Consider the following 19678-nt stretch of genomic DNA (forward strand, 5'->3'; position numbering starts at 1 on the left):
TTACTTTGAACACTCTTAATCTCGGATACTGGTCTCAATAAATATGGGCTCAGCTGAGTGTCTGTACAAAAATACTCATATTGACCACAAGCCAACTAGCTGATGCAAAGACTTGGCCTCAAGAAAGATTTCATAGATTTTGGACTCAATCCCGACTTGCAAGCTTGTTCCCCTGAAGACATGGGCTTGATGAATCCTGATCTTGGAGCAACAATAAAAGTTTTGACTACAGCCCTAGTTATATAATATTAAATCAAGTTATGCCAATATCACACCTGTAAAGTTCAGTTCCCTTGATTCAAGACTTAGCTTTAATACTCCGATACAAATGACAAACCTGATGTGATGTCTAGATGACAAAGAAATTATTTTTAAGATGGAGGGGAAAAAAAAAATTTTAAATAGTGCAGACTGCTTTAATGCAAATGGATTTTTTTCCCCCCACTCACACACAACCCAGTTTGCAAATATTCAAATCATGAATCTGAAGCATTTATTTGTTCAGACAACTTGGATTTTATAGTGTTTAAGGCTTGTGAACTTGTTGAATTACAAACTGCTTAAATCACACACAATGGGGGGGGGGGGGGGGGGGGGGGGGACCAAAAAAAAAAAAAAATCACCCCAAGCGGTTGGATTTGCAAGCGTCTCCTCTAGAAGTGCACTATTTAGGATGCTCAACGTATCCACTTCCACACTCCTTAGTCCACCATTAACATGATCAGACAGACTTACAGCAATCCATTTTCTCAATGGTGTGACAAATGGTGCACAAATGCAAAAAACCGCCACTGCTAAAAGTAATCCCAAAGTTAGTTTTAGATCAACACTGCAAAATCTCAAAAGCAACTTGTGGCATTTTTTTTTTCTACATTAAAGATCAAACCCACCCTGAATAACATTCATATTAAATCTTTAACACTTGATCCTCAGTAGTGTCCAAGACTTATTTTATAATGATAATCTGAGTTTTGATTTAAACTTCCTTCATGTTGGTCCTTTTCCACTTTCACCTGCTAATAGTGGTGCATTAGCACACACTTCAGCTCGATCTAGAGGAAGCCATGCAGCAGCACTTTAATCCTTTAGTCTGTCTAGCCCCCTTTCCTCTTCGATACACTCCGCTCAAAACAGACCAGCTTGGAAATCTTTAACCTTCATGCCAATGCCACCACACTAGTCTCAGATCGCCAACTAGCTGAGCTGAGTGGGCTCTTTACTCAGCAAAACTGTCTGCACTGCCAATTTGGGGTTTACTTTAGCTCTGTAGGCCCAATGCAAAACTAAAACCTGTCTCGGGTGGCCGATTACAAAATGGGGTGAAGCATTCATGTCGTGAATTTTTGGGGGGAAAAATGAAGCCTTAAGATGCTGAAAAAGCTCCAAACAAATCTGTCATACTATATCCTGAACCAAAATCTGGAAATTTGTAATCCAGGAAACGGTAATTAACAGACTCATTACCATGCATCAAAACAGAACAATTGTAAAAGCAAAGAATATACATGATTGTTTTCTAAAACAAAATTGGCTCACAGTGTACCGTCACTAGATAAAATTAGCCCTGGACTACACTTATGCTACATTCAACTTAACTCAGAAATGGAAAGTCTGATTTGTGTAATATTTAAGCTTGGTGTATTGAGCTATAAAGTGAAAAACATGGACGCGTGTTAATCTAGGTCAGCCAACAGAAAAGTGATCATAAACTTCTGTATTTACATCTAAACAGCAAGCTTGTGTCTTACGGATTTGACCAGGTTGATTAATATTAGGACTATTAACTCAAAGTAGTTTTTTTTTTTTTACTATTGATATGAAGTCATAAGCCAAGTTAAGGAGACCTTCCCAACTTTCCAAGTTAAGGGGAGATTTTTTTCTTTGGTTTGAGGTTGCAGATTCCAAGTTACAAGCTTTAGTTGAACGCAGCATAAATCCAAGGATGCAGTAAACAAGTCGTTCCTAAACACTGGTGCTTGTGTGGTGGATGATTACCATCAACAACAAATGTGAAGATGAAACAAATACTGAAACTGTTCAAAACATGCAATTGTGATTTCATCCCAACAGAAGAATCATTCATTATGGTTCAGGAAACAGGTAAAGCATGGTGGGGGGAGGGGATTGCTTGATGATAAAACACCCAAAGCAAACCCTTTGTCATTTAGAGAGGATTAAAAATAACCCCGTGGGACCGGTGCATTGACCGTCCAGCCTCCTCGTCCATTACATAAGTCCACTGCGTTTTGTGTATCCCCATTTGTGCTAAAAATCCAAACTGTGCAACCATGCAAAAACCGACTGTAGTAATGAGGGAAAGAAAAATGATGTGTGAAGTCTATACAGCTTGGGACTGTTAAAACAATCAATATTTCACTACGGCATAGAAAAAAAAAAAAAGAACACCCCAAACTTTTGTTTACTCCTTTTGTTCACACACGATCTAGAACATAATACCAATAACTTCTGTAAATCTTCATTAATGGAGAGTCACAGTTTGTTTTAGCTAATTCTCAGAGTTTATGCTAATTAATTCAATGCATATCTGAGCAGTTATGTAAATGCTACTAAGCTTTGAACAAAAACTTCTATGAAATGTTACAGCTGAATTGGCCCGAGTGCTCAAAATGGGAGGAGTGAATTTGTTCCCCCCCCAATTTCCCATTCAAAACTCCACTTTGCAGGCAGGGAATGTTTCATCCTGCATGGCCACTGTACTGTTGCTTCCCAGTACCGTTATTGCTAGCTCTTTTTGTCTTTCATGCGTCTCTTGATACCAGTCATGCATTGTCAGTGAATCAAAAGTGGGGATCAGAGTGACCTGAAAAAGATGAGAAGCTACAATGAGTCGGGTGGGTTTACAATGATCAACAAAAAGCAGGAAAGGTTTTAACAATTTGCTTTTAAAACATCATACAAAAGGAACCCCTTGATTTTTTTAGTTACTGGACAATTCAATAATTGTGTAAAATGTACAGTTAAACACATTCGTTTATTGTACGCACAAGTTGAACCATAACTGACCTGTATGTCTGCCCAGGCCGCCTTGCCTTCTAACAGCGATTCAAGGATGGGCCTCATGACCGAGTTCTTGTACAATTCTTCCCCACTTATTATATAGCAGGAGGAGCGCACACGGCGGAAAAACTCCACATCAACCATAGACGCTGCAAAGCCAGAGGGTAGGTATGCTAGGTCCAGGTAAACGGCTGCAGCATGTGTCTTGTTACTTGCTGAACCTGCAAAGAGAGGAGGAGGAGATGCCAACGTTGTTTTGGGTTGATTTCTTGTATTAAAAAACCTTTATAAAGGGGAAAAAAAAAGTTCCATAATTAGTTTTCTTAAATTTCCTGGACATCCAATACCCCAGAGTTTCAAGTTTTTCCCCTAATCCCAACACCCGAGTCAGCTCATCGGATTATACCCTCCACCTTTTGATCATTTACAGTATACTGATTAACATTTTTCATCCAAAGCAACTTACATTTTAGGGTTAAGGGTTTTGTTCAAAAGCCCAACTTGGGAGTGCTGAGATTTGAACTTACAATATTCTGATCAGTAGCCCAAAGCCTTAACAGCTCTGAGCCACAATTTCCCCCAGCATTTAGATTCAGGGGGAAGTGCTTAAAATGGATAAGAGGAGGAAGAGAAGAATGCTTAAAACTCTGCAGGGAAGCTGGACGACTTCCAGCACCGGTCAATAAGGTTAACATTCCAAAACCTGACCCATACTGCGATATAAAATAGTAAAATCACCTGATTGTAGTTTTGCACTTGCTGACATTGGTCTTGTGTTACCAATGGTACTACGTAAAGCAGACTTCGTATCCAAGCTTGAAGAAGACCTAATTGTACCGCTTGTTGCCTGAGAACCAGCCTTTGTCTTGCTACTTTGTGCTGAAGTATGTGCAGCTGCCATCTTTTGTGTGCCCGACGTTGCTGGTTTTTTGGCCTTCATAGCTACATTCTTTGAAGACTTGCCTTGGGAATCGGCTTCAGGGTCAACCATGCAGGCACCAGGCTGAGGTGGGAGTGGGGGCAAGTCCTTCATTGGTGCTGGAGGAGGATCTGGAGAAGAATGTGCTGGGTCCATGTGAAACAAGTGACTGCTGGGATGATCATGTGGATGATTGGGTGGGAAAAGGTCAGCAGACTCATCATCAGAATCCAAATCTTCACTAAGTGAAGGACACTCTCCGGTAGCTGGCGGGACATCAGAATCCGAGACTGTAGGGAGGGAGTCGGTGACCGAGGTTGGTGTTGTCTCTTGGCCTTGTGACGAGTAACAAACACTGTTACTGTTGCACTGCGAAAGTGATTTAGCAGGCTCTTGAGACTGGTCACTCTCAGGTGAGAAGTTGTGAGCACCTGGGCAAGGCAACCCTGTTTGGCTGTCGGGCGATTTATGATGCTCAAATTCACAAGGTGACACCAAACACAGGTCAACATCATGAGGTGGGATATCAGGGCAAAGAGCCTGCGGGCCAGAGAGATGTTTCTCAGACCCGTTATAGTTCTGGTCACCATTACTGAATGTCCTTAATGGCATATGCGCTTTTGAATCATGCCCATTGGTGTACAAGCCATCTTCTGACCGGTCAACAGGGGGTACTACTTGCTCAAAAGAAACTGATAAAGAATTATCAACTTCAGTGGAGTGTGGAGAACCTTCCTCAGCAGGCAGGGATGTGACTGTAGACGAGGCATCTGGGAGTATGTCCTTCAAAGATGTGGGGTTGGCAGTCACATGACTTTTTGAGCCAATTGCCCCATGAGCATCTTCAGGACCAGTGTCTTGATTATCATTTTCAGGAGACGGACAGAATGACATCTGTCCTCCACTGTTTGCTGGAGAGACCATTTCAAGGACTCCATCCATCAACCCGTGCTCCATTGGCACGAGATCAAAATTCACACACTTCTCACTTTTTGGAGTCTTTGCAAGTGGTGAAGGAGATGGTCCCAGAGCAGAATTTGAGGCAGATAGTGTCTCTGTACATCGAAATTTCTCCGGAGTTTCTGACAAGTCTGTCCCACTTTGTGCTCCATTCAACTGATGATCTTTCTCAGCTTGCTCAGTGCCTTTAGCTGCAGAACCTAAACAATTCCCTTCCTCATCCAATGCTTGATTTTCCAATTTTAACTTCTCAACCTCTGCTCCAATATCCTCAGACAACTTTTGACCAGAGTTTGGTTTCAGATGGTGCTCTTCATTATTCTCTGGTTTAGACTTCATCCCTTTAGATAAACTGTCCTTTTTAGTGATTGTCGTGTCCTTCTTTAATGACCCGTTCTTGCCTGATAACTTTCTCATGTCAGAAGATGCAATTCCAGAGGTTTTCTTTGCATCCTTAACAACTGGCTTAGTCGTTTTCTTCTCCTCTGGTTTAACCTCTTTCTTAACCTCCTTTATTTCAGGTTTAAGGTCTTTTTTAGGTTTGGATCCCAAGTCTTTCTTCATAGGTTCCTTCTTTTTCTCAACATGTTCATCTTTCTTAGAAAGACTTGTCAAGGGTCGTTCCTCTTTCTTCTTCACTTCTTTTTTCTCCTCTTTAACCAATTGCTTTTCAGGCTTCAAGAGTCTTTGTTTCACATTATCTTTTGGCTTTGCTTTTTCTTCCACTTCTTTACTCTCTTTTTGGCCCGTTTCACTTATAGATTTGGCTTTCACTTTAGTGTCTTGTTTCTTATGGTCAACTCTGCTGACCTTGTCTTTGAGTGATGCAGTTCCAGGTCTTGAGTCTTTGGTAAGAGACTTCAGGCTCTCTCTGCTCTCCGTACGTTTTGGTTGCTTATCAGGCTTGAGTGATTCAAGATCCTGTAGACTCACCACTGGGTGCTTAAGGAAGTCTAGCTGTTTCAACCGCTCCAACCCATCAAATATCTTTGCCTGTGGCGTGCACCCAGGGAAGAGAACACGAATAATTTTTTCCTGAGGGCTAGCAGGATGCCATACCAACAGTGCACATACTGAAACCAGGCAAGGTAAAGGGATTTCTGAACCCTTCACACCAGAGGCACTACTGGGCCACTTTTGCATAAAGGTTTCTAGTTCTTTACTACCTTTAACAGGATTAAGAATATACAGTTCCAAACGACCAACGCCCATCTTCTGAAAGAGAATCAATGGCTCAATATTTGGACTGTTAGGACGACTGAGAGATTCTGGAGAGATCGATAACCTTTCTAGATGCTGTAGTGTAAGTGAAACCTGATCACAGCTGCGCAAAACCTTAGGATCACCTTGTAGTGTCTTAAGTCTTTCAGGAGCATTAAGGAACACAATTCCAATTTCTGGAGATATCAAGTTCCTCTGCCAATCTTCACTGCTCTGGGAGCCCGCCGAATCCTCCTCTTCCTGTTCTGCCGTTTTTCTCTGGAGAAAACTGTTTATACCTGGCAAGTTATCCGCACCAATGTGCGTCATCAATATGGAGTCCACTCTGTCCAAATGTCTCACCAGTTTCCAAAAACAAGAACGTGGATTAGACCCACCGTTGACCAATATGTTAAAACCATTCACGGCAAAGAAGGCAGAGTCCCCTCTACCACCAGGAAACACGTAGCAGCAGGGACGGGACAGTTTTAGAAAGCCAACTGTGCTAGGAGGCTCAAGGAGCTCAAAAGCCAAACGAGGTTCGAGAGACTCAGAAAGATACTCTGTAAACTCCTGCAGACCTTCCATCTCAGGCAGCACTGCTGGCGGGTTGGTCTTGATTTCAATAAAGTCTTGCAAATTGTGCTTCTCCAACATGGAGCTCTTCCATGATCCAGACACGGGGCAACTCAGTGTGAGGCTTGCTTTGTGTGTAGGATCTGCCGAGCTTAACATGTCACCAATCTGCGTTATAATATAAAAATTTATAAATGTTACTCCATGTGGCAATTTTCACACTGAAATCAATGGGGCATTACAATATGGACATCATTTCCAGTTCCTCACCTCTTCATGAGCAAATATCTGGATGAAGTCATTCAGTGAAAAGCACCCACTTTGTAATACAAGGTCCCCAGAGTCTTCCACACACTGTCCGGCCAGAATCAGCAGCTTGTGACGAGACGTGTCGGTAATAAGCCGACGGACCTTCGAAATGGAAAAACAAAAAGGGGACACAAATGGAGATTAACTTGCCATAGAAAGCATTACCACAAACGAAAAAAATTAGATCATAATTCAGTAATTGTGTGACGGCCTGGGAAACTGACATTTTTTCTACTGTAGGTGGTCCTGAAAAAAATGGAATTTCCTCAGCTGAAAACAAGTTTGTGTAAAACATTAACACTAATCAGATTTCAAACTGAGGGCTATGTCCATTTCGATACATCCCATCCAATGGAGCTTGATCAAACCACACATTGGCCCTGTTCATAGCTGGCATTTATTTGGTCTCTACGCATGTCTCGGGCGACCACTTGATCATTTCATTTCCCTGCTGTACATACAAACAAACACGTGCAGTACCAGTAAAAAGTAAATGAACGAGTGTGTCCAAACTTGTGACTGGTACTGCACATTTCTGTTTTCAAAGATCAAATGTGTTGTTTTTAAACCGGCGAGAGACCGTAACCAGGGTACCCCCAGGATTGTTAAACCAAAATTTAAGACTTAAGACTTTTTTAATGCCATTTCAAGTGAAATTTAATACCTTTGTTGCACTCATTAGGGAAGAATAAATCATATTGAGCACCAGATTAAACCTCAAATAATTAGTATTTACGAGTGTTTGAAATAACAAAATTACATTTATTAAAATAATCAATCAGAATTCATTCTACTCACACCCCCTGGACACCATGCAGAGGAGAGCACCCCCATGTAAGTCCAGACAATCACCCCTCATACACACACACACACACGCCAGAGAAGCATTCAAAAAGACAAAAAGAATAGTATAGCTATAATAGTATAGTATAGCTGCCTGCTTCTGAATTGTGGATGCAAATGAAATATGTTTACCACTTTTCATGTGAGAATCCAGAGCTGTAAGCCCCATTGTCCCTAGTTGAAAGGTTTTTTTTTTTTTTTTTACACAAAGTGCATAATGCCTCACGGTCATTATTTGGAACCCCCTTAACCCAGGCGTATTTAGGCCCCGGTCACACCGCCCGAACTTTGCTGGAGCGTTCCTGGAGCGGTGAAAAAAAAATTCATCACCGCTCGTAACCGTTCACCACCGTTTAACAAAAGTTGGCCCCCGTTAAAGCAACGCCGTATACGCTCGGCCACCGCTGATGTTTCTCGAGGGGCCCTCCTACCGCTCCGAAAGTTTTGAGCCGCACAAAATATTGCAAGCGGTGAGGAGGGGGCAATTTTCCGCCCCGGCAAAGTTCACCCCCGCTCCACCAACGCCCAGTCAAAGTTTGGCACCGCTAGACGCAAGTTCGTGGACGCTTGGGTCCGCTAGGCCAACGCAGAAATCTTGAACGCTGGACCACTGCTGCTTCGCCAGCGTTGCCCGGGTGGCGATTAAACGTTGCACAAACTTCAGTGGAGCGGTTGTAAGCGTTTTACGAGCGGACACAGGGTTGCTGGAACGGTGTCGGGCGTTGAAGCAGCTATCCATGGCGGCAATGAACTTTGGTTTGGCGTTGGTATAGAGGTGTCGGAGTGGGACCAGAATTTGGCTATAAATACAGGAGAAATGGACCAGGAGCTCATTTGGAATCGAGCTGCCGTTGAGTTCAGACCTCATCTATATCAAATTTGCTCAAAGTTACAGTAAAACTGTATCACCATGGATGCGGAGAGACTTGCTATGATTGGTGCTAAACCAACTTTATACCCCCGCCGAGCCAAAGCCCGCATGCGCAGAACGCCACTATACCAACGCTCGCGTCACCGCTAAACCAACGCTAAAGCAACGCCGGCTTCAGCGGTGCACCGCTAAGCCAACGCCCGTGTTTTCGATTTTTTTTCCCCATTTTGTGCGCGGTGACTAGCGTTGTCGAAATTCAGCCCCCCCTCCCTACCGTTCAAGGAACGCTCCAGCAAAGTTCGGGCGGTGTGACCGGGGCCTTAGGGTCGAGCGGCCACTTCGGGTTGAATCTGCACTTCCCCATGCTCTCTCCCCCTCACCCTCTCTGCGCCTGCTGCTCTCGTTTCGTGTGAACCCTTTACGGCGCGACGTGAATTTCCCGCTGTTTGCGTGTGAACGCCAGGGCAGCGCAAAACATTTTAGATTTTGCTTCATTTTCATCACAGAGAATTTAATCTAGGTTACGCAACGATGTTAGACTTTCTTTGGAAAATTAAGACCTCTGTGGAAAAAATTAAGACTTTCAAGATGAAATTTAATACTTTTAAGGCCTTAATTCTGGAAAATGAAATTCAATACTTTAATACTTTTAAGACTCCGCGGGTACCCTGTAACGTATGTCCCATGCCTAGTAGGGTTTAAGTTGTCCGATCACATGCAGTTATCAGGCAGATGAAAAGCTCAATGGCCAAGATGTCCAGGGGGAAATACAGGGTTAGTCAAAATTATGTTAAAACACACTTAAGTGGTAGAAACCATTTATTCACAAAACATGCATCATATGTACATGATTTACAGGACGGTCTCAAGCCGTTCGCCATCGTGTTCAACACACAAAAACCAGCGAGCAACAGTACCATTTAATCTGTCACCAATAACGTACATCTATCTGCAAGAGAAAAATAATCCATTAGTGTTAACAATTTTGACTAACCCTGTATACCAAATAAATGAATTTCATTAATACCATATTAAATAGCCCAATATTGTGTGAACTTAAATACAAAAAGTTTGGCTTTACCGCCACGGTTACGACAGTGAGGGCGTCACTGAGTGGTTATGTGACTAAGCACTGTATGAGATGAAAAGCCTATAGGTTGCCACAGCAACCCTGTGCTTAGAGCTGCAGGACACGTGTTCATACCAGACGTGAAGAGGGCCATAGTGAGGTTTTAGAAACCTTTAGTCAGACTGTTTTTACCACCATGTTTGTTGAACTGTCTCAATAGGATTTCTCTTTTTTTCCAAGAATTCAGTCACAGCGCCATCTGCTTGTTTTTCCCATACCCCCACAAAATGTGACATTTCTAGGGTGTTGGACTGCAAATGTCAAGAGGATGCAGAAAACCCATGTTTATACTTCATTCAGCTGAACACTTTACATTGATAAGGGAGCGAAACAGCTCTCTGATCATTAATGCAGATCAAGAACAAAAAGGCACCACCATTTTGTCAATTTCTCTCTGGGATTACTAAAAAGTGATCCATTTCATGCAAAGCAGCTTTGTAATGCTTGTTAGTTAAAACATCCTGATAGCACACGCACACACACACACACGTTGTCTGACCTCTGAACACACCAAACTGTGGGATGGGTTCACAACCACCTGGGTCTCCAGAACATCTCCACTGTGCTGCAGCGTCCTCTGGCCTAGACAGAGAGAGTAGGGGAGGGTGGGGAACTTTACTCATTACTCAATTATCAAAATAGTTCATTGCAGCCTTACCTCAAAACATATAACCACCAGCCCTGAAATTAGGGGAACCCCCCCCCCAAAAAAAACCCCACCCACAACAAAACCCTGTGCAAGAGGATAAATGCTTCCGGTACTGTACACAATTTCATTATTGAATGAAAATCTATTCAAGTACAGAAAATGAACATCACATTATGTTGGGGGGAAAAATCCCGACTATGTTTATATTGCTGGAAACTCAAAATTAAACCAAGCCACATCCTGAATAACCCCCTTGTGGAAGGCTGATTTTAACCTTGATTGTGTTTAGATTGCAATTTTGTATCCTCTACTGCTGCGAAACAAACCACTTCAGGAATGCACAAGAGCGCTTCCAGAAACAGTCAAGAACCATCTTCTCCATTTAACCAGCCTCCGAAGCCTTGAACAGATGCGAGTAACCCGCTGTTGAGAAAACATTTCACTTAAATGTTGTATTTGTTACCAAGAGGCAAAATGCTGGAAGGGAAAGTAACAACGCCAACCACGGTCTGCCTCAACACAGCAGCCAGTACTGAAACTTCTCATTTTATACCACAGCTCTCATCTTCTAGAACAGCAGCTCTGACAGTCGTGCAACTATAAATAATTGAACAGGTTCAGTAAATATAAATCTTATCGTTTCTATATAGTAATGGCTCATTCGCAGGGACTTGTACGGTGGACACGCCAAACAAATGTGTTACGTTTCAAAAAATGTGGACAATTAAATAGCCTGTAATACATTTGACTTAAATTAGACTAGCTTTTACATTTTTTATTCCAGGTTTCTGGGAAACCAAAACATGCTCGCAAACACATTTATGATTCGTCCTTCCAAATAATTACTTTGAAAAAGTCTTCAATTTGCCTATTGCTGGAGTTCGGTCCTCAAAAATAAAGGATCACCCATCACATCGTTTGTTAGTGTGAACAAAAAGTGGCCTTGAACTGCTGAACTATCGAATGTTCAAACCTTGAACATGATCACACACATGATAGGAAGGAGCTGCTTCCTTCCTGTACACAGACATACTGCTGTCACATCTGTTTGAATCAGAAAGGTCTCATGTTTAAGCCTTGAATGAGATTTCTTACAAACCGGTTTACTTTTTACATGCTTAGTGTGACAGATCTAAATGTGGATTATTATTTTTACTTCTGAATGAGGACACTCGTCAGCTATAAACATCAGTTATTCCTGTGAAACAACGCAAATATAAAATCAAGGCCTGTAAATTTTTAGCTTGATCTTGTTTTTGCAATCATCAATGTCCAGAAAATTCTGCCAAAATCCGTAAACAAGTTTTATGGATTATGTTCAAAAGGTGCTTATGATTTGAGTTAGTACATTTTTAATACAACGCTGTAGATGTCTTCCAATATTGAAGATAAAGAGGCTTTGGAGCAGAATGGGATGATCAACATCATGCTAAATTATGAAGCACTAAATTCTTCCGGGATCTCAAGTACTGTCAACTTTAAAAAAAAAAAAAAAAAAAAAAAAAAAAATTACCCATTGACTGGACACAGCTGCAAGTTTTTATTGAAGCTTACTTTTTTTTTTTAATTACTAAATATTTACAAGAGTAAAGCATTAATTTTGTGCTGAACCTTTAAAACGTTCAAGTTAATGCCAATACTGAGATTTGATGTTACTTACTGAACTCGGTTCTTGAGTAAGAATTCCATGTCGAGTTTTTTGGCATTTCCTTGTCCGAGGTCAGAAATGACAAGTTACCACCTTTAGTCAAACACAGTGTTTTATTAATATTAAAGGAATAATTTTGTACTAAATCTAACATTTCAAAATGATCAAACCCCACACAAAAAAAGTTTGGCCTCACCCAATTCTGTTTTTTTTTTATTTTTATTAAGACACTTCATGTCTTAAAGTAATGGATGTCATTTCTCTTTACTTAGTTGAGCGATTCTTGGCATATGAATTACTACAGTTGTAGAATAGAGCTATTTACCGTATTTACCATTTGATCTCAAACACATTAAGAAGGCAAGAAACTTCACCAATTAACAGGTGACTACCTCATGAAGCTGGTTAAGATAATGCCAATAGTGTGCAAAGCATCAAGGTAAAATGGTGGCTACTTTGAAAAATCTAAAATAAAACACTAACACTTGTTTACCACATAATTCCATGTGTTTGTTATTTCATAGTTTTAATGTCTTCAGTATTGTAGTGTAGAAAAATAGTCAAAATACAGAAAAAAAGCCTATGAATGAGTAGGTATGTCCAAACTCTGGACTGGTACTGTATATGAACCTTTACTGTACATCTGAACCTTTAATTGAATACCTTAAAGGGCATATTCTGGACCAAATTTCTTTTTTTTTTTTTGAAATATATGAAAGAATGTCCCTTTACACACTCATCCAGAAGGGTACTTTTGCACAAGGCCATCTGTCTACAGCAGAAAAAAATAAAACACGTCTTGAAAAATCCCAAGGGAGTCTGGAGCCAGATTCGTGACGTCACCTGCAGAAGCGCCAGCAGGCTGCGCGAGCTTTGCACGGTTTCAGTGCACAGCCTGTGTAGACCAAGCGCTCCCATTTCTCTCTCATTGTCCGGTCTTTTGCAAAACGATGAGTGCTAATCCCATCAAGATTGGTGTTGCTACACCCTCCTACGATACATCTGTTAACCATTTTAATAATTACACGATAACGTTGAAGAAATTTGCTGAAAACCACCAGGTCATTTTCTCATAAACAAACCAGCGCTGACGTAGGATTCAGAAGGAGGCGTCCCACACGCGACGTCACGAAAATCAATGTTTCCTGGGAAATCCAAATGCCAAGTTTTTTCAGAGGCGGACCAATTCGCCTCAAATGGCTTGATTTCAACTGAATTTTTCTGGTATTGCGCAAGGTAAAAAAAATAAATAAAAATAAATAAATAAATATTGCAGAGAATGCAGAATGTTACAGATATTTGACCAAAAGTTTAATATAAAATAGGAGAATTGCATTGATCTTGCTCCTGAATTTACCCGTGATATGCACTTTAAAATTTTAGAACATTAAAATGTTGAATTTTTGCATTGACTCTTTAAAATAAGATGTAAAAAGCTTAAATTACAGAATATTTCTTTTGTATGGAATATTCAAGTGATCTAATAAATCATATTGAAGAATGCTTTAAAGTGTTAATTTTGTACAGACTAAACTTATAAAATGACAATACTAAAATCTTTATTTTAAAAGTATTACAATTTTGTATTAATCTAAATTTTTACAAATTAAAAAAAAAAAATTTATGCAAGTTGTAAAATGGGGGAAATATTCTAGATCTTTAAAGAAAAGCACAGTGATTCTTTTAAGCTGGGCCCCATTTTCCCCATTTCTTTGGGTCCAAATTTATGAGACACGCATACGATTGAAAATCAGTCCAGTCAGAACACTAACTAGCAAACACAAAATGGCTATACAGCATAATTCTACAGGGAAATCAGCAGCATCAGAGTAAGCTGCTTATTTTCACCACTAATGGGCTCATGATATTATAAGCGTCTTACAACATGGAAAGAATCTCTACAGAGACAGAATCTCTACAGAGACAGACCCGTGTCTGTTTACCTCAATAACTAAAGAAACTGTAGAAAGTGACTAAAAATACTTCTCATTTTCTCCTTCTCTTCTTCCAGTCTCTGACAGCACCCCATTTATTGCCTGTAGTCGATTATCACACGGGGGCTGTTTTCTAAATGTTTACGAGAAGTTATGCAGAATTTGTGAAGTCCATTTCCAAAGTAATGCCAAAGCTGAGGAGCGACAACATGGAAAGGATTTCTTTTGGGGATCTCATTATGGACAATGACTTCTTTAAACAGTTCTTTTTCTGTAACAAAATGACTGTCCAACATTCATCATTAATTAAAAAACAATTGCCAAGTTTTAATTTATTCTGAAAAATAAGTCAAAATTGTACATACAGCACAGAATATTTGGTTAAATTTCCCTTAAAAGTTCACTTGACAAAATTCTGGCAGATTTCAGGTTTGCCATTTGGCCACTTTTCTTGACAGAATTAGAAGAGTTCAATTAAAATTTGTTGGTTTCCCAGCACTGACCTGACTTAAGCATAACCCACATACACTCACCAGCCACGTTAATAGGAACTTGTTCTTGACTAAGATTCCTGTTCTTGGCTGGCAGGAACGGAACCCAATGTGGTCTTCTGCTGTTGCATGCCGAGATGCTTTTCTGCTCACCACAGTTGTAAAGAGTTGCTATATCCTTCCTGGCAGCTCAAACCAATCTGGCCATTTTCCTCTGACCTCTCTTGCCAACAAGGCGTTTCCACCCACAGAACAGTCACTCATTCAGTGTTTGTCGCACCATAAACTCTAGAGACTGTTGTGTGAAAACCCCAGGAGATCAGCAGTTTCTGAAATACTCAAACCAGTTGATCTGGCACCAAACACCCATGCCACAGTGAAAGTCACACTTTGAGATCACAATTTTCCCATTCTGATGTTTGAAGTGAACATTAACTGAAGCTCTTGATTTGTATCTGCATGACTTTATGCATCGTGCTGCTCTCAAGGGATCGGCTGATTAGAGAACTGCATCAAACAGCAGGTGGATGGACGTTCCTAATAAAGTGGCCAGTGAGTATTTTTTGATAGGGTTGATGTCAGAATTTTGGGAAGTTTGACTGCATCATAGAAGTGCAGTTTGTAAATGCGATCTTGAGACAGGCTGAAGAGGTTTTATATATCACAGTAATGAGAGTGAAGGTTAAACACTATCTGCTACTGAGAGCGTTTTATATTCTGACAAATGCTGACTCTGTACAATTTGAGTCAGCTTTATGATGGCGTCAGATCAAATGAACCCACATTTGTAAGACTTTGTATGCACTCCTCACACCGTTTCTGCTGATCATGATTTTTGGCTGATGCTCCAATAAACATTCAGGAGTTTATGGACTACTGATGAAAACAAAGGCAGCAGAGTTTCAGTGTTAATGTCTCGTTAAGAGATTTTACGACTAGCCAAATAAAAGATTTTATCTCTGGTGAAGAGTTAAGTACAAAATTAGGCCTTTTATATTTCCAGGAAGTCAAATATGCACATAATCCACGATATCACCATTTATACCAGTGCTGTATCACTGGTCAGGTGGTCTTGATTTATAAACTGGAAAAGTCTTCTATTTCAGTTTCTTCCCGACATGAATAGCTGCATTTTTTTTGTCTTAACAAAAAAAAAAAAAAAAAAAAAAAAAATTGGAATGTTTATTAGAACCTGTTTTGTGGCTGTTCCACAATATTCACTGCAACTATCAATGGATAAAAAAAAAGTGACCATGCTGGGTTTTTTTAATTACTAGGGAACTAACACGTACCTGCTGAGCTAGAGGAATAAAAACCATTTGCAAAATGCCATGATAGGAAAATCATGAAAAAAATCTCTCATCTCAAGCCGCTTTATCATGTTCTACAGGGTCGCAGGCAAGCTGGAGCCAATCCCAGCTGACTACGGGCGAAAGGCGGGGTACACCCTGGACAAGTCACCAGGTCATCACAGGGCTGACACAGACAACCATTCACACTCACACTTCACACCTACGCTCAATTTAGAGTCACCAGTTAACCTAACCTGCATGTCTTTGGACTGTGGGGGAAACCGGAGCACCCGGAGGAAACCCATGCGGAGACGGGGAGAACATGCAAACTCCACACAGAAAGGCCCTCGCCGGCCACGGGGCTCGAACCCGGACCTTCTTGCTGTGAGGCGACAGCGCTAACCACTACACCACCGTGCCGCCATGAAAAAAATATATAAATTTCCTTGAGGGAACCCTCCCAAAGGGATCAATTAAGTTCTACCTAATCTAATTAAATTAGAACTCTGCTTCATCACAAGAGCCAGTCACTGATTAATTTCCTTTAGTATAATACGGAGATGATTATTAATAATAATCATTAATAATCATGAATAAATCTGAATCTCTCGACCAAAATCACCTCGAGCAACTCAACAAAACGGCAGCCAATCACTTCGTCACTGTGGAAGAATTAACAGCATTTTCTTTCATAATCTGTACATGGAGTTAATTAGCAGATGTTCTTATTCAGAATGATGTACAACATACCCAGAGCAGCCTGGGGAGCAGGTGCCTTGCTCAAGAGCACTTCAGCCATGCCTGCTGGTTCAGGGAATCAAACCAGTGACCTTTTGGCTCTAAAAGCTGCTTCTCTAACCATTAGATCATGGCTTCCCCTGTTCCTAAAAGCACAAAAGAGGCTACGAAGTTTAGCATCAAAACCAAGTATCGAGAGTTGGTGTAGAGAAGGGACAAGTCCACACACATTACCTTTGCATGCCACTTTTGAAGATTTAAATAAAAAGATTTCTTAAAAAAAAAAAAATCGCCCGCGTATTTACAATAACAATTATCCGCCTCAGGCTCTGTGAATAAGAACCTTGACTTCAGTGAAAAATTGCTAAAAAAACAGCAGAGTATTTTATTTTTGCCTCCGATATAGGAAGTAAAAGTGGAAAATGCAGTCACAGCTGTTTTCATTAAGCAGCACAAGATTTTTTTTTTTTTATAAGAGTGACCTCCAAAGTGTAACAGGACACTCCGACACACAGTCATAACAAGGTACTGCCAAAAATAGGCAGAAGTGTTCAAAAGGAGGAGTTAAATAAATGCTAAAGATTAACAATTAATGAAAAACTATTAAAAAGCCCATATTAGGGCAGTGTTATTAACTGTGTGTAGTGAGTCAGCGTGTACACCACTAATGCTAGCTCAAACACCACAGCCTGCACGCACGCACGCACTCATGACTAGGCTCCGAGTGAGCATCCATTACTGTCTGCATAATATTTCAATCAATAAAATCCGTGCCAGAATTTTGATAATGCAGTTTAGAAAGATGGAGACCATATATATATATATATATATATATATATATATATATATATATATATATATATATATTTTTTTTTTTTTTTTTTTAAATTATTATTATTATTTTTTTTTTTTACACACACACCGTTCAAAAGTTTGGGGTCACCCAGACAATTGTGTTTTCCATGAAAAGCCACACTTATTTACCACCATAAGTTGTAAAATGAATAGAAAATATAGTCAAGACATTTTTCTGGCCATTTTGAGCATTTAATCGACCCCACAAATGTGATGCTCCAGAAACTCAATCTGCTCAAAGGAAGGTCAGTTTTATAGCTTCTCTAAAGAGCTCAACTGTTTTCAGCTGTGCTAACATGATTGTACAAGGGTTTTCTAATCATCCATTAGCCTTCTGAGGCAACGAGCAAACACATTGTACCATTAGAACACTGGAGTGAGAGTTGCTGGAAATGGGCCTCTATACACCTATGGAGATATTGCACCAAAAACCAGACATTTGCAGCTAGAATAGTCATTTACCACATTAGCAATGTATAGAGTGGATTTCTGATTAGTTTAAAGTGATCGTCATTGAAAAGAACAGTGCTTTTCTTTCAAAAATAAGGACATTTCAAAGTGACCCCAAACTTTTGAACGGCAGTGTGTATGTATGTATATATATGTGAATATATGAGAGAGAGAGAGAGAGAGAGAGAGAGAGAGAGAGAAACACGTGCTCTGATGTTCTGCATTCCTAAGCAGCTGCTTGTATGTTACTCAGCCTCCTGCTTGGAAGTGATGAGGACTGTGCATGCGCGCACAGTTTGGCAAGCCATCTATGGTAATGGTCATTTAAATAATTATGGTGTCAACTTATTGAATAAAATCTTTACAAAATTGAAGCCAGAAATCCACAGTTAAAAGATATTTTCTCTTGGTGTAGTTTTAGTTGCCAAATTACTTTTCGTTGATGGTATAAAGATCTTCCTTTGAATTAAATAATTGACAAAGCTCAACCTACTTACTCAAGCATTTTTATTTTATTTAAAAAAAAAAAAAAAACCCACACAAACAGTATATTTACAGAACAAAAGCTCATTACTCCCCCTTAGAGACAGGGTGAGAAGCTCAGTCATTCGGGAGAGACTCCGAGTAGAACTGCTGCTCCTCCACATCAAAAGGAGTCAGGTGAGGTGGTTCAGGCACTGTGTTAGGATGCCCCCTGGACGCCTCCCAAGAGAGGTTTTCTGGGCATGCCCCACCGGGAGGAGACCCTGGGGCAGACCCAGGACACATGGGAGAGATTACATCTCTTGGCTGGCCTGGGAATGCCTCAGTGCTCCCCCGGAAGAGCTGGTGGAGGTGGCTGGGGAGAGGGAAGTCTGAGCTGCTCTGTTTAGGCTGCTACCCCTGTGACCCGGATAAGCGGTAGAAAATGGATGGATGGAAGCCCCATTTGAAACACTTGTTGCACAAAAAGGCATTGCGATGTGAAGACATGTATGGCACAAGCCAGCAACACGGTGAATTATAATAAAACGTGCAACAATGTTCATCCCTTAGCTAGTGATAATCCACAGCTAGCTCAGTTTGTTTTCTATTAGCAATGCTGGACTCAAGAGAACATGGACAGTGTGACCCCATTGGCTTCATTTCTATAGAATGGAAGTCAAAATGCCTCTGGTGTCAAATCTGGAGCAAGAATCTGCACAGGAGTGATGAGAGTTGAAGTCTCCACACACCCCTTCTCCCAAGGTACACTGGTAGAAATGAGCCGATGTATCCAGGCGCACGCACACAAACTCTCCATCACATCTATCCACAGAGCCCGAATTGTTTCAGCTGGAGATCTCATTAATAAACGTCCTGTCTAGACATGACATTTTATCACTTGAACTAGAAATTCACCGACAGTGATGTGACCGTTACCCATTCATCACTGTTGAGTTAAAAACTCATTTAGGACACACTGCTATTTTGAGCATACTGTAAACTAACCTACTTATAAAATCCATTGTATACATGTTCATTGTATACATGGTCACTGCCGAATAAATGGCTTTTACACAAAATTTCAATAGCTGTCGTTAATATTCAAAACAATATAGCCATCAAGGCAGCCATAGCCTTGAAGCTCGTCTTTTCCTAGGAAACCTCGATTTTTCAAACGTTTTTAATAGAAACGGCTAACAGTCTGCATTAGCGCATGCGTCCAGAAAAGTCCAAATAGGTCTGTATAGGATGGTAAATTCTGTGGTGAAGTTAGCCGGTACATTGTGGGAAATAAGGAATTTTAAGTCGACTGTAACAGGACAGAAAAGTCT

The 19678-nt window shown here is 40.6% G+C and overlaps 1 protein-coding gene across 2 annotated transcripts in view; it reads right to left on the minus strand.

The window, feature by feature from the left end:
* Positions 1–470: 470 nt before the first annotated feature.
* map1sa (microtubule-associated protein 1Sa) overlaps positions 471–19678 on the minus strand; it is a 51544-nt gene continuing 32336 nt past the window's right edge. For both annotated transcript variants that reach the window (XM_060941209.1, XM_060941210.1), the window contains exons 3-7: positions 10325–10407; positions 6944–7084; positions 3757–6841; positions 3025–3239; positions 471–2821 (exon numbers count right to left, since the gene is read on the minus strand). In XM_060941209.1, the coding sequence (XP_060797192.1) occupies positions 2666–2821; positions 3025–3239; positions 3757–6841; positions 6944–7084; positions 10325–10407 (3680 nt within the window). In that variant the 3' untranslated portion in view covers positions 471–2665. The remainder of the gene's footprint in view (positions 2822–3024; positions 3240–3756; positions 6842–6943; positions 7085–10324; positions 10408–19678) is intronic.

The sequence above is a fragment of the Neoarius graeffei genome, chromosome 15 (genome assembly GCF_027579695.1).
Source record: "Neoarius graeffei isolate fNeoGra1 chromosome 15, fNeoGra1.pri, whole genome shotgun sequence".
NCBI lineage: Eukaryota > Metazoa > Chordata > Actinopteri > Siluriformes > Ariidae > Neoarius > Neoarius graeffei.